This window comes from Myotis nattereri, assembly GCF_964212035.1.
Source record: "Myotis nattereri genome assembly, chromosome: 6".
Lineage (NCBI taxonomy): Eukaryota > Metazoa > Chordata > Mammalia > Chiroptera > Vespertilionidae > Myotis > Myotis nattereri.
Window position 1 is genome coordinate 75789911 of NC_138081.1, and position 16369 is coordinate 75806279.

Sequence of the window (16369 nt, forward strand, 5' to 3'; positions counted from 1 at the left end):
ATTCGGTTAGTAGGTATTTTTACTGTGTCAGTATCTGCAGCATTCTAGCATTGCTGATCCAAAGGTTAAAGTGGAAAAAGGGTGAAATACAGCCTTTTAGAGCTGAAACTCTAAATTACAACTAATGGGTTACAGGGCTATTATAGAGCTGAACTGTTGAATTTTCAATCTTTCTAGGTAATATGTTATTTTCATTTTAGACAGTAGAAAATACTTATTGCTTCTTAGAGAATATCTTTCTGAGTAATTAACTCCTCCCCGCCCCCCCCCCCAAAAGAAGCATTGCCAGTTGTAAGTAAAACAGCAGTGTAAAAATGTTAATTGCATTTTTGCAAGGATTTCCATAACTCATTTCTGAGAGAAAAAAACAAGTAAATAATCTATTTATTGTTGGTGTTTCGGTGTTTCTATGGGGTGAGGGTGGGCAGCTTGAAAGCTTGGAAAGGGCATTGCTTCCCACATCAAGTCCTCACTTTTTGTTGGCTCCTCAGTTTAACAGCAACCCCAATGTGCGTTTATATTGTTCTTTGCTTTTCTTCCCACAGCTCTTTCACCTGGATCAAATGGTGAGTCTATTGTTATATTTTCCATTGAGCTGAAGCTGGGTGGGTCATGTGATCAGCTCCCCAAATAGACTCCTCCTCCTCTCCCTGCTTTCAGAGGCGGCTGCTGGTAGGAGGGGTGTGTGCAGCTGCAAGCCCTGGCAGGGCTCACTCTGTCAGAACCCCTCACCTTTCTCTTCATGAGGGAAGCTTCAGTTGTTCCTCCCTAAATGCATGAGGGTGTTTATATTTTTGAAACCTTCAATTTGAGTGGAGTCCACACTTTCTTAGCTTGGAGCAAGTTGGCCACAGAATCATAGTATCTGAGAACTGGGAAAGAGATCATCTAGTCCCGTGGTCGGCAAACTGCGGCTTGCGAGCCACATGCGGCTCTTTGGCCCCTTGAGTGTGGCTCTTCCTAAGCCTTAGGAGTACCCTAATTAAGTGAATAACAATGCACCTACCTATATAGTTTCAGTTTAAAAAATTTGGCTCTCAAAAGAAATTTCAATCGTTGTACTGTTGATATTTGGCTCTGTTGACTAATGAGTTTGCCGACCACTGATCTAGTCCATTGGTTTTTGAAATTTGTGTTTAGCACTGAACCCTTTTTAACGTGAATCCTCAGGCAGAGCCCTGATGTATAAGGCTCACAGAGCATATTTGTTTTAGGTAAAACAGGGTGGGAACCTGTGTTCTAGAATCACAGAATCCTACTTACTCACCCATCCAAGGCAGCCCCAAGGTGCTAAGGTGGACCCTTACACCTCTGCGGAACATGGTTTAAAACTTAGGGATCTTGTCCTTTACTCTATAGAGTAAACAGACCTAAAAATGACCTTCCTGAAATCCGACAAGTGGACAATAAAAACAGGGATTGGAACCCAAGGCGTGCTGGGTCCGATGCTTCCTCCAGCTTCATGCTCCTGAGATCTTCCTGACAGGGCCCATGAGGCCGCTTCCTCACCGACCCGTCCTGCGGGGGTCATCTATTGAGCCTGGGAGCAATCCGAATATCATGACCAGACTCTTAGGTTGGAATGAGACCCTTCACAGCTAAGATTGCTCTCTTTCAGTAGGCATTGCAGCATATGTACATTTTTCCCAGCATTAATTCTCTTTCCCCTCCTACAAGCAGAATACCTTAGGAGCATATCCTTGCCAGTCCCCGTCCTGGTGGAGGACACGAGCAGCAGCAGTGAGTACGGCTCAGTTTCTCCCGACACGGAGCTCAAGGTGGACCCCTTCTCTTTCAAAACAAGAGCCAAATCCTGCGGAGAAAAGGATGTGAAAGGAATGCGGACCCTCTTTTTGGGGTAAAGGCCTGACTTACTTCGGGGGAAGGAAGTGTGTGGTGTATCACCTTATAAAGGAAAGTGTGATTTGTGCTGTGTGGATTATTGCAGCATTCCAGATGAGAATTTTGAAGATCACAGTGCTCCCCCTTCTCCTGACGAAAAGGACTCCGGGTTCTTTATGCTGCGGAAGGACAGCGAGAGGCGGGCCACCCTTTACCGGATCCTGAAGGAAGACCAAGACAAAGTTGTGAGAAACTTAATGGAATCTTTGGCTCAGGTAAAACCTTTCATGGACGCTTCATGTTTTCAGAGTTTACATATTTTAACTGTCAAAACCAGTGGGCCGACTGGTGTGGCTCAGTGGTTGAGCGTCGACCTATGAACCAGGAGGTCACAGTTCGATTCCTGGTCAGGGCACATGTCCAGGTTGTGGTCCTGATCCTTTGTAGGGGGCATGTAGGAGGCAGCCAATCAATTATTCTCTCTCACCATTGATGTTTCTATTTCTCTTACTCTAAGTCAAATGCAAAGTTTTCCTGTTGTTGAAGCTCCCACTAGTCCCTACCAGCCTCTTTTACCCTTCATTTATTCATATATTCAACCAATCAATACACACACATTGAGCAACATGAATTGCTCATTCTGACTGTAGCTCACAACCGCCTCTCCTCTGAGCATGTAGGAAACATTACAGATGCAGCAGCGGCCCATGGTGGAGGGGCTGCGTTTAGGTGGCAGGTGATGGACAATAACCAGTAAATTACATAGTGGGCCAGGGGCCATTGTGCTATGAAAAAACAAATCTGGCCAGTCCAACTCTGGTTCCCTCATGTATTTCTTCGCTGGGGTTGCCATAACAGATACCATAGACTGCGCAGCTTAAACGCCAGGAAATTATTTCTCACGGTTCTGGAGGCTGGACGTCTCAGAACAAGGTGTCTCCAGGTTTGGTTTCTCCCGAGGCCGCTCTCCTTGGCCTGCAGGTGGCGCCTTCTCGCTGTGTCCTCATTGGCCTTTTCTCTGTGCACTCCTGGTGTGTCTTCCTCTCCTTATAAAAACATGAATCCAATTGGGGTAGGGTCCCACCCTTGTGATCTCATTTAACCTTAATTACCTCCTAAGCCCTATCTCCAAACACAAAGGCTAGGGCTTCAGCATACGGATTCGGGCAGGGAAGGACACAGTTCAGTCCATGACACCTGGGACTTTGTTCCTTGGGATTCTGCGTACAGATACGAGTGGGAACCCCAGGCCTGTTCTGTCCCCTGTGGCTACAACCTGTCCTGCCTGACCTGTGTGGACTGCATGTACCTTCTTCCCTCCCATCTGTCCTGGGAAAACAGCTGCAAAAAGCATGGAGGTGGAAGAGTTGGTCAAGTGTTTAGTGTCTCAGTCTAACAATTTACATTGTTCTCAGTTTGGATTGGGGTGTATGTGGAGCCAGGTGCCCACAAGTGCTCTTCCTTTCTCTCTCTCTCTCTCTCTCTCTCTCTCTCTCTCTCTCTCTCTCCCCCAATAAAAACATATCCTCAAGTAAGGATTAAATAAAGAAGAGTAAATATGTATTTAAATATATTGGGTGGGCAAAAGTAGGTTTACAGTTGCTCATATGGAAAATAGAGTAATACAATAATTAATAAATAATACAAGAATAAACTGTTTTGAATACTCACAACTGTAAACCTACTTTTGCCTCACCCTGTATAGTAGCATATGTAATTAAATATATAGTTATAATGTGTAATAATAATAAATATTGTAAATATAAGAAATTTTAAACATATAGTAATAGCAAGCAATTTCTATGAGCCAGCTATCGTTCCTGGTATTTCATAGGTATTTGCTCATTTAATCCCCATGAGAATAGTGCTATATAAATAGTTCTGTTAGCATCCTCACTTTGCACAGAGGAGGTGAGTACACTTGCCTAGGCCATGCAGGCCTAAGTGACAGAGCCAGGCAGTCTGGCTCCCAGGTCTGTGCTCTTAACCACCACACTGCTCTCCTTCCTGGGATGACAGATGGTGACAAGTGATGGAAGAAATGTAAAGCAGGGGAGGGGGTGGCATTTAGGGTGAGGGGACAGGGAAAATCATTGTGGAGTGAAGGCTCTCCTATGGCCATTAGTGAAGATACCTGTTTTAGGCTAGAAACGCAGAACTCAGGGATTGTTTAAATCTCATGTTCATCCCCAAAGGGTGTGCTGTGAAAATGTCTGGTTTTTTAATGTTTTTCTTTGTCTCTCCACTGGATCATGGGTCCATCGGGGCAGAGACAACCTTGATCACTGTCATTGTCCCACCTCTCAGCACAGAGCCTAGCAAGAAACTCCACTTCCATGACTTCGCTGAAATTCTTAAATTTTTATGTTGGTTAATCCTCTCAAATGTTTTGTGATTTCCTAGTTTTTTAAGCCCACTTGAATGTTCTCTATAAGAAGACACATGAAAGTCAACCTTATTAAAAGAAGCCATCAGGGGGCATGCCTTGGTGCACCAATAGGAAGCACCAGTGAGGACCAGAAACTGCTGGTCAGAATCACATGCTAAATCCAGAATCAAGCAATAGGGAGGGGCCTGCTGATTGTACTGCTGAGGCGACTGTGAATCCTTTCCTGTGAGTCCACCTGATGGTCTAGTGGCAGAGCAGGTCCTGACCCAGCTAACTGGGCAGGAGAATGTAACGATTGAGAGCGTGGGCTCAGCCACACTTACCTCAGAACTAGTTCCACCATTTAAAGGCCGTGTGATTTAGGCAAGTTGTTTAACTTCTCTGAGGCTGAATTTCCTCACCTATAAAAGAGGAAATGCTATAAAGAATAACTAAGCCCTGGCCGGTTTTGCTCAGTGGCTAGAGCGTCGGCCTGTGGACTGAAGGGTCCCGGGTTCGATTTTGGTCAGGGGCATATGCCTGGGGTGCAGGAGGCAGCCAATTCTCTCTCAACATTGATGTTTCTATCTCTCTCCCTCTCCCTTCCTCTCTGAAATCAATAAAAATGTATTAACAACAACAAAAATGAATAACTAAGATCATGAGCAATTGAGATAATAGGAAATGTTCCACAGATGTTAGCTATTATTATTGTTATCATCAAACAAGCTAATAACAATATTTAATATCTTTCAATGTTTTTCTACAACCAGATAGAAACAATTCTTTCCATTGTATTACATATTTCTAGGTACATCTTTACATTTAAGCCTACCCTTTATAACAAGACTGAAATGTAGATGGCGGTCAGGTCCTCAAATCAGCCCACGAAACGCCTTTCAATCTGTAGCATCTTCTGAAATCCACTCATCATTTTTAAGGCAGTTTAAAGGGTAAAGAATAGAGAGCACCTTTGCAAAAGATTCTGTGATGATACCAGGAATACTTAGAAAAAGGCACCCTGTCAGATGCTACCTTCTGATGGCGAATCAGGTGTTACCCGATAACTAAGATGCTCATTCGTGAAGGCACAGTAGTGACTGCACACAGAGACAGGAGTTAAAACAGAAACAATGATTGTGTAAGTGGCTGAAATACGCTAGAGAGACTACATTTCCTGAAGTAGACAGCGTTCCTTTGTAGGACAGTGGCACTCACATCCAAAACCCAGAAGCAACATGTTTTTCTGTTGTGAAAACAATGCTAATGGCAAAAAAATGTTTGCTATTTAAACTGGTGCCAAACATTAACTGATTTTTCACTAAGCTAAGCTTCCAATTCCTGAATAAGTCACATTTTTCTTCTTGAACATGTTTTCGTGTTATTATGATATTTACTGTGAATGTTTACTTTGGGTGTAATTTAGTTCGTGGTAAGAAAATAAACAGTTTATAATGGTTCCCAGTCTCATTTTAAAATATTACCTTAATGACAGCCTTCAGGATTTTCAATATAATCTTTTCTCATGCAAACATCAATATGAGAGCGAGCTTCCAGATGAGAATGTACTGAGAGGAAGAGCTTCCATTTTCATAGAACCCTAGATATTGTGATTTTTCACAATCCAGTTGAGGCATTTAATTTTGATGATTTAGTAACAAAATGTATAATGTGAGATAGACATGAGCATTATAAAAAATCCTGTTTATTTTTTTAAAAAACATTTTTATTGATTTTAGAGAGGAAGGGACAAGGAGAAAAAGAGAGAGAAACATCAATGATGAGAGAGAATCACTGATTGGCTGCCTCCTGCACACCCCCACTGGGGATCAAGCCCACAACCCAGGCATGTGCCCCTGACTGGAATCAAACCCAGGACCCTTCAGTCCACAGGCTGACACTCCATCCACTGAGCCATATTGGCCAGGGCAATCCTGTTGTTTCTTAAAGTAAAAAGGGAATAAATAACACCCTACTATGTTACCTTTAAGGAAGCAATGTTGCTTGAGCAAGTAAAAAGAAATTCAGCTTGAGAGAGGGAATTTTTAGAATTGTATTTTATTTTTAACATATAAAATATTCCGTTAGTCAGTTCCTATAAGTAATTGCTTTTTTGATGGGTAGGAATTGTTTCAAGGACAGAGTTTGAAGCCAGTCCTTTTCAGTTGCAAGGAACTGACATGGTTCAAGGGCAGTTGAAGTACTGGGGACATGTAGATAGATACATAGCAATGAGAGAAGGGGACTCTGAAGGAGTCCAACCAGAGTGCCCAGCCAAGCCTAGAGAGTGAGTCCAAGGGACTTCAAGTTCCAGGAGTTTGTACATCTTTTCCTGGCTCGGTGGCTATGGGCCCTTTGATGTGCCATTTCTGTTTGTGTCCACTTCTCTCCCTATCCATTGCTCCGGCTTCCTTCCTATGACTAGATGTACTCTTGCCCCTGTTTTATGTCTTCTCTCTCTGGACAGACTTTGAGCTTGGGGTCCTATGGCTTATTGCTTGAATCTCTCCTTAGGTCCTGATTAAAATTTGAGAGTAAGAGTCTTACTGCCTCTGCCTGTCCCTGTTTGGGCAAAGCTTTGTGTATCTGACTGTATCACAGTTATTGGCTAACATATGGAGTAGGTACCCTTCTTCCCAAAGCCTGATTACTTTCTTGGAAAGGACAGGAGGAGGGGAAGGAGCCATATTGTTCAAATATTGTCTTTTTTCCTTAGACGGACCATTTGGCAGTCCAGTCCTTCCCAGCAGGGGCTGTGAGCATGGCAGACCCACGTTCCTAAGCCCACTGACCAACTGACAAGTTAACTGGCTTTTATTCACAGGGGCCCGAAGAACCTAAACTAAAGTGGGAGCACATCACAACCCTCATCACAAGCCTCAGAGAATTTGTGAGATCCACCGACCGAAAAATCATAGCCACCACCCTGTCAAAGCTGAAGTTAGAGCTGGACTTCGACAGCCACGGCATCAGTCAGGTCCAGGTGGTGCTCTTCAGCTTTCAAGATGCTGTAAGTATGAAATTCTGCCAATGTTTTTCCACAAACTCTGGCTAAAATTAGTCAGAAAAATAGGATGAAACTTAAGTTCTCTTGCCTTTCTTTCTTTAATGATTTCAATGAATTCTCTTCTCTTTGGATAAGTGTGAGATGGTTGCCCTTTTGCGTGCTGTGTGAGCTTTGTGTTTTCTATGTTTGCATCCCCCAGAGTTAAATATACATAAAAGTGTACACCATGTAAAATAGCAAAACTAGTAAACATCTCCATGGCTGAACTTTGTTCTTATGAAATCATGTGGTGGGTCACTATTTCGGTGACTTGAGCAACAGAACACACTTGAGTCATGCATGCTCTCATTCCGTAGGAGAGGTGCCATCTAGTGGACATTGAGAAAATGACCGTACAGATTGGAATGACCATTACTGAATAAAACCAATAATCCTCCACCCCACCCTCCACCCCAGTTACTAGTAAACATGTTTGTTTAATAAATATTCACTTTTTTTTCTAGCCAGCAATATACTTCAGAGCCCAGGGCATCACTGAAGGAAAATTAATACACATGATCTAGTGAGACATTGCTGAGGATTCCTCGCTCTCAAACAGTTGCTATGCAACACAAGCTAGTCCATCTTCCAAAAGCCTGATTCAAAACCATATGCTATTCTTGAATGAGACTTATCTGTGGAGCTCTGTACCAAAAAAGCCTGAAGCTATTCCTAGAAGGCCCTTACAGGGTACAGATTTAAATAAGAGAGTTCTTGACACTGTCTGTGGTATGAATATAGAAGCACTTTGCATAATTTTATTTAAGTTCAAAAAATTAATTCACCCCTAATGTATTTATTGCTCTTATGTAGAAACTCAAGGCCCAATGCACAAAATTCATGCAAGAGTAGGCCTTCCTTCCCCCGGCTGCTGGCACTGGCTTCCCTCTGGCACCCCGGATCCAGGCTTCCCTTGCAGTCCCAGCTTCGTCTGGAAGGTCGTCCAGAAGGATGTCCGGTCTAATTAGCATATTATGCTTTTATTATTATAGATTATCTTGACAATTATAATTGGAGCATCAAATGATTCCTGATTTAAAACCAAATTATAATCCTTCAGCATCCACTGATGTTCTCTGAGACTGTGTAAACCACCTCATCTTTGGGCTATATTGTGGGTGGGGACAAGACTCCTGACATGATTGAGGTCATGAAAGCAATTGGCAAAGCCTAACATTAACATTCAGTGTTAAAGGCACACTTACACTGCAAGTAGGGAAACCCAACCATCTGGGAATAGAATAAAATAATTCAGTGAATTTGCACTTGCCCACACATTTGGCTTTCAGCCTGGAGGATGAAAAACAAATTGGCTTGTAGAATTCAGATTGAGAGTGCTTTAGTTATCACACACACACACACACACACACACACACACACACATACACACACACATACCACCCTGTTCACTCATTGTCCAGAATGGGAATAACCTGGAGAATGGGCCCTGTGTAATGTACTGTTTAATGAAAAACTAGGAGGAGCAAGTCATGGTCGTAGGGGCTCTCTCTTCCATCTTCTGTGTGTGACTCTTAGGAGAAATATTCTAGTTTACCAGGTGTTGTGCCCAATGCTAAATCAAAAAAGCAGGAAACTCCTTTAAGAAATGAAGGTGGTGGGACAGACTCATTTTGATAGGATTTGCTAGAGCAAGTGTGAACCAAGCCCTGAGTCATTTTCTTGGGAGTAACTACTGTGAGGAACTCCTCCAAACCACTCCCCTCTAACTGAGAGGTTTTGGTGAAGATGGAGCAAGGGAAAGAATATGCAACTGGAACTCCAGCTTTTATAAAGTGCAGGATTGCAGCGAGGTCACCTCCCCAGCTGCCTCTAAGATCTCTAGTAAGAGACTTGTTAGAAAAGTAGCCTCTTTTCTTAGAGGCCAGTGTCAACCAATAATTAGTAGAGTTAATCCACATTTTAAATAAGCGATAAAGGTTATTTGAAAAAGGTAATGCATATGGTTTAAGCATACAGTGGAATATTGTTTACCCTTAAAAAGGAAGTTCTTACATATTACACTAAGTGAAATAAGCCAGTCACAAAAATACTGTATGATTTCACTTGCATGAGTTACCTAGAGTAGTTATATTCATGGAGACAGGAAGTACAGTGGCGGCTGCCAGGGGCTGTGAGGAGAGGGCAATGTGGAGTCATCGTTAATAGGTACAGAGTTTCCATTTTGCAAGATGAAAAGAGTTCTGGAGATGAACAGTAGTGATGGTAACACAACAGTGTCAGTATCCTTAATGCCATTGAACCAAACACTTAGAAATGGTTAAGATGGTAAATTTTATGTTATGTTTATCTTACATAATTTTATAAAAGAAAGGTGATGTGTGTATCTATTTCAGTGTCTATTTAAATGTGTGAGCCCTGCTGGCGTGGCTCAGTGGTTGAGCATCGACCTATGCACGAGGAGGTCAAGGTTCGATTCTCGCTCAGGGCATGTGCTTGAGCAGCGGGCTCGATTCCCAGTAGGAGGCGTGCAGGAGGCAGCCAATCAATGATTCTCTCTTGTCATTGATGTTTCTGTCTCTCTCTCCTGCTCCCTTCCTCTCTGAAATCAATAAAAATATATTTTAAAAAAATAAAGAAATGTGTGAAATGTTACTTACTCGGTTTAAAAAGGTGCCCTCACAGCAGAGAGCTTTAATGTGAACAGCTTTTCTGGAGTGCTGTAACAGGTTGTTCCCATTTGCAGCGATGTAAAGAACTGTGGGAAGGGAACCAAGGCACGCACTGTGGCAAATAGGCAGGTAGCACATACATGCTCATGTCTCCCCTTCACCTGCTTTTTCAGGGCACCAGAGCATGGCGAAGCACTTGGGTGGATTAAACAGCAGGATCATAACATTTAAGAAAAGTGCTCATTTTTAAAAAGCCCTCAGACTCTTTTCCCCCTAATCTCCTCCAACATCCATCTGCAGACGCCATGAAAGGTGGAAACTGCACGTTCTCTGTTCTAACAGAGCACCCTTCTCGTTTAACCAGACTGCCTTTCATTTAAATAATGTATCTCATTTGCTTACATGGGGTTCACTGAACTTTAAATGGAAGTGGCAGTTTTTCACGTGACATAAATTATTCGCAACTCAAGGTGAAGAGTCCTTTTTGTTATTTCGTTGATAAATCCAGATGCTTGCATCAGCTAGGTTATTTGCAATTAAAAGTTAATCAAAATGTCACTCTCTTTCTCCAGGTGAATAAAGTTCTTCGGAATCATAACATCAAGCCACACTGGATGTTTGCCCTGGACAGTATCATCCGGAAGGCAGTGCAGACAGCCATTACCATTCTGGTTCCAGGTCAGAAATACTTAATTACCCTGTAAATATTTGGTGTTTGATGTTTTATATTACTGTTCATTTATCATTTATGGTGTCTCCTTCTTGTGTTTAAGACCAGGCTAACCAGGTTAGCCTTCTTTTTTATTAATCTTCTCAGTCAGCAAATGTCATTTATTTGGGGCATACAGTCTGAGCCAAGGTCCAGCAGGCAGAATGTTTACTGCTAGTGAGGAAGACTTGCTGCCTTGTCTTTAAAGAGCATGTTTGGATATGAAGAGAAAGAAAACTATACAAGTGACCCAAATACATGTGCATTTCAATATGCAGGTATCTGTGCTCAGAAAACACATAAACACATTCCTGCGTCATCTTTACCAGGTTCCCAAACCTGCTGTTGCCTTGAGTGATACAAAGAGTCCTTTGGGATTACAGCTTTCAGGGCTCCTCCCAGGCTGAGTTGAGACTCTCCTGGAGAGAAAGCCCAGCAATCTGATTGTAATCCAATTCCCAGGTAATTTGGGCACGCAGCCAGGTTTGGAAAGTGCTGGTCTATGTTTGCAGTGAGATACGAAAGGGCCAATGTTGAGTGAGGTGTGTGTTCACACTCTAAGGCAAACTTCTAAAGGGTTTTGATAGTCTACGCAATAATAAAAGATTTCAAGCAAAGCTCTTTCCCTGTGTGAGTGAGTGAGTGAGTGAGTGTGTGTGTGTGTGTGTGTGTGTGTGCGCATAGATAGATTTTAGATACATAAATTGGAAGCATGTTCTATTGTACAATTTGTACATTTATTTTAAAACATTCTAAAGTAGAAATTTTAAAAGGTAAATATAAACTGTTTTAACATTTAGGTTATTTGTAAATGGTTCTGTGAAGTTTTAAGTCACCATTCATACTTCCAAGTTGTGGAAGTTCCTCTCTTCTCTCAGAATGCCTGTTTGACTTGAGAGTAAGGGCACCAGTGTCGATCTTTATATTAAACATTAGTAAACATTAATTTCTTTCTTTCTTATGTAAGAAATGTCCTTCATACCTTGGCATCCTTGCACCTTTGCATTCTCCAGGTCTCAGACTCCTGACCTACCACAAAGTCTAGATTAGGCTCTTTGTTATTCTCTCTCCTTGGAAATGTTTTTTCCCCATCTGTGACATTTGCCACAATCAGAAGCTACTTTTATTTTCTTGTCTATTGGGTGATTCCCTCACCAGAGAGCAATAGTATCTATTTTATTCTATTCTGTGCTGAGCATATTGTCTAGCACAGTGCCTGGAAAGCAGGAGACCCCTGAAAAACATTGTTTGAAACATTGCTTGTAAATGAGTTTCACATGATTATAACAAACTAGAGGCCTGGTGCACGAAAATTCATGCAAGAGTAGACCTTCCTTCCCCCGGCTGCCGGGACCCGGGCTGGCTTCCCTCCGGCCTCAGCTTCGTCAGGAAGGACATCCGGAATGATGTCCAGAAGGATGTCTGGTCTAATTAGCATATTACCCTTTTATTATTATAGCATAAAAATGTTACATAAAGAAAAAATCCAGCCGAAACCGGTTTGGCTCGGTGGATAGAGCCTCGGCTTGTGGACTGAAGGGTCCCGGGTTCGATTCCGGTCAAGGGCATGTACCTGGGTTGCGGGCACATCCCCAGTAGGAGATGTGTAGGAGGCAGCTGATCGATGTTCCTCTCTCATCGATGTTTCTAACTCTCTATCTCTCTCCCTTCCTCTCTGTAAAAAATCAATAAAATTAAAAAATTAAAAAAAAAAAAAGAAAAAATCCAGCAAGTTTTTGAAACACATGACTAGTAGTTGGATGTGAACCTAAGGAATGTAAACCTAATGTAATGCTTTAAGGAAGTTAACATATATTTATATTTAAATGATTGAATTGGAATAAACTTGGATGAGGGGGGTGTACTAGAAAGGAATTACATACTCAAAAGTACAAGGGGTGAAAGGGAATAGGCATGTATCAGTAAAAGGGGTACATATAGGCCACGAGTGAAATGCACTAGTAACCTAAATTAAGAATGCCCTGCCCTAACTGGTTTAGCTCAGTGGATAGAACATTGGCCTGCGGGCTGAAGGGTCCCAGGTTCAATTCCAGTCAAGGGCATGTACCTTGGTTGCGGGCACATCCCCAGTGGCGGGTGTGCAGGAGGCAGCTGATCAATGTTTCTCTCTCATTGATGTTTCTGACTCTGTATCCCTCTCCCTTCCTCTCTGTAAAAAATCAATAAAATATATATTAAAAAAAAGAATGCCCTGCCCGGCCAGGTGTGACTCAGCGGTCAACCCAGGAACCAAGAGGTTCCAGGTTCAATTCCCAGTCAGGGTACATGCCCGGGTTGTAAACTCAATCCCCAGAAGGGGGCATGTAGGAGGCAACCCACCAATGATTCTCATCATTGATGTTTCTATCCCTCTCTCCCTCTCCCTTCCTCTCTCTGAAATAGATATATATATATGATCTTTTTAAAAACAAAACAAGACAAAACACAAAACCAACAATGCCCAAATGAGGACAGGACAGATAAATTATACTTGGGAATAATTTAAATATCATATAAAGGATCTGTTCATCTGATTTTAACAAAAAAACACTTTCTTTTAAAATGGATTACCTAAATTTAATGGACTGTATCCTGGAACTGAAAAAGAACGTCAGTGTAAAGCCAGTGGAATCTCAGTGAGGTCCGTAGTTTGGCTAATAGAATTGTGCCAATGTTAGTTTCCTCCTTTTGACAAATATAGCGATGTAAGATGTATGAGCAGGGTGGAAGGTATATGGGAATTCTTTGACTTATCTTTGCAACTGTTCTGTAAGTCAAACAGGAAGTTTATAAAGCACACTGATTGCTACACTAAAGGTGAAATGCAGTTATGTTTAGGGAAGGGATAGGGTGAGTGCAGAGCAGCCTGTCTCCTTCCATGGGTGGCCCAGTGATGGGCACTGCTTTACCCAACCCATGTGTGGAACAAGGCACTTCCTTTGTGAAAAGCGTTTGCTAAGGAAAGTGTTTTGTCTTTCCACTGTGAAACTGGTGTCTTTGAGGCCCCTGGGAGTCTCAGAAGACAATTGAAATTACTGCTTGAAAGGACTTTTTTAAAGTGGAAATTTTAGAGGAGAATTCCATAGAGGAAGTATTTTTTATATTCCTTGCAGGATAGGTGAAGACAATGTGTACTGTATACTACCTACCATTATGCAATTGATGGGTCTATATGACAAGATGAACTGGTTTTAAACACCGACAGTTCCATCAAATTTCTAAATGTCCCTATTTTGTTATACAGTTAAGATTCAAAGGAGCTACATTAAAAATGCCTGTCTTCATATTCTCCTGATAAAAATTCCTTTTAGGTGACAAATTACTATAATTAACCTACCAAAATTTGAAAGGCATGCTAAACAAAACAACAGATTTAAAAGTACACCATCATGAGCACATACATGTGGAGAGGACCCAGATCTTGGTTTCAAAACACCACTTCTTTAATAAAAGGAATCAGAGCTTCTTGGAGAAATGTTTGATTCTGGCCTGGAGTGAGGGAAATGCAAGATGAATCTGGAACATCTTATGATGCCACAAAGTAAGGAAGTGCCCCCAGAAGGAAGGATGGAGGCTTATTGAAAGGACACCGGAAACAGCTTGAGGTGTTCCCAGAAGTCTAAGCCAGAGCAATTTGAGCAATAAAATAAAATGCATTGTATTATAGCCCATAGAATAAACTAAATATCCATGAGTCCATACTGCTATAAGTAACTGAATCAATCTATAAATATATGGTGAGGGGCCAAGTCTTTGTTTTAGTAGAAATTTCAATTATAAGAATAGAAGGAATTGAGGGAAATAGGAAATTAGGCAAACACCACAGTAATAATGATTGGAGGCAAGAGCCATTCATGGCTGCTAAGATCAGGAGGCAAAAGAGTGATGAGAAACAGGATATTTGAATGATCTCAGAGTATATCTCCCCACAAGATGTTTACTAATTACAAAGGGAAAACAGTGACTTTACAGTGGAGGAACCTGGCAGACACCTTCTTTACCAAACGATCCAGGTAAACATCATAATAGTAAGATACATCAGCATCGTGTACCTCCTGATGTGATGTGCTTGGCACAGCTTCGCCCTTGTGCTGCTCTTGCCAAAAATGCACAGCCTCAACCTAATCATGACAAGACATTGGTGAACTGAAAATGACATAGTGCAAAATAACTGGCCATACTCCTGGTGAGTGTGGAGGTCGTGGGAGATATAGAAATAGGAGGTATCTGTCACAGATTGGAAGAGACTGAGGGAACGTGAGCACTAAATGCAGTGTGGGATCTCGGATCAGAAAAAGGACATCAGTGGGAAAACTGGTGAAGTTCAAATAAGGTCTGTAGATTAGTTCATAGTATTGTATCAATGTTAATTTCCTGGTTTTGGTGATAGCGTCAAAGCTATGTAAGATGTCAGGTTAGGGTAAGCTGCTGAAGGGGATATGGGAGGTTTCTGTACTATTTTTGCAACTTTTTGATATTCCTGACTACTTCAAAATCAAAAGTAAAAAAATAAAAAAGTGCTCAATCTCCTTTCCTCCACAAAGAGCACACGGAACAGAGAGTACGGTGCAAGCTCCTTAAGAGGTTTTTCTCAGGCTGTTTTCTCACGTGCCCTCAAGGATCAGCCATTAGATGACAGGCAGCATCAAGTACAGGCTGCTGGTGGTGACCAGATGGAGAAATGCTGGTATGGAGACCATGTTGGCAGTGCTTAGGCAGAGAGAACTGATAATGTAGGCATACTTCCTATATTAATGATAATTTTTAAACCTGCTGAAACACTTGATGTTACTACCAGTTGTTAAACTGAATCAGTCATGTGACCCATGTCCACATGAATGTAAACCGACCAGCATTCTATACCATATGAGGATCTTAATGTAGGTATCATACCCTATGCACTGACAAGTATTATGATTTTATTTGGCATCAAAAATACCCTGTGTTAAAGCAGGTTGGTCTAATTATTTTCCTCTGGGAAAACACCAGTTGAGGTGGGGTGGGGTGGGGTGGGGTAGGGAGGTGGGGATAGTATTGTTGCTTAATCCCCTCTTGCTGTTCTGAAATGCACTGGCTCTAGTTTCCCACACGTGAATTAATCATTGTCTACTTGTTACAGGCCCCCCCCCCCCAGCCCCCGAGTCCCTGCCTTTCTCCTGGCATTTGGCTCTCTCTTGACAGTCCACTCTGCTCTCCTTTCTTCTCGGCCTCTGGGCTACCATTTGAGCTTCCTTCTCTCTAAAGCCTCTCCCTCTTTCTCCACCAGCCAAGACTTCCCCTTCTCCAGACCCTGCTTAGGCCCTCTTCCTCCGGGAATCCATCAGAGAGTAAGCTACCACTAGCTTTAATTATTGCAAAAGTGCTTTATCTACCCCTTTAGCACTCTTAATACATGCACACATGAGTTATATATGTAACTAGGTCTATGCCTGAGACCACCTAAGATATTTTTGGCTGTATTAATTAGTACTTGTAATTTCATGTTATCGTTGTACATGCTCATATGGCTCTCTTGTGTATTCACCCTAGTTTTCCTTTAGCTTGTTATCTCTGGGGACAAGGACCAGATGCTGTATCTCATTTGGATATTTTACAATGTGTTGAAAGGCCAAAATAACAAAGTATTGTATTTGTTTATAATTTTCTACTTTCTTCAAATTGACATAATTTTTTAGTCATACATAAAATGATAATTTATGATAATTTAAAGTATATAGCGTTAAGGAAATATAAGGGATACTTAAATATAATAATAAATACCAGAAATTTTCCCT

The 16369-nt window shown here is 41.8% G+C and overlaps 1 protein-coding gene across 1 annotated transcript in view; it reads left to right on the top strand.

Annotated features, from left to right (window-relative positions):
* Positions 1-16369, top strand: part of MAP3K5 (mitogen-activated protein kinase kinase kinase 5) — a 177385-nt gene that overhangs the window by 147900 nt on the left and 13116 nt on the right. Inside the window, exons 21-25 of the mRNA XM_081093870.1 lie at positions 546-566; positions 1681-1858; positions 1949-2117; positions 7035-7220; positions 10459-10564. Of these exons, the coding sequence (XP_080949996.1) occupies positions 546-566; positions 1681-1858; positions 1949-2117; positions 7035-7220; positions 10459-10564 (660 nt within the window). The remainder of the gene's footprint in view (positions 1-545; positions 567-1680; positions 1859-1948; positions 2118-7034; positions 7221-10458; positions 10565-16369) is intronic.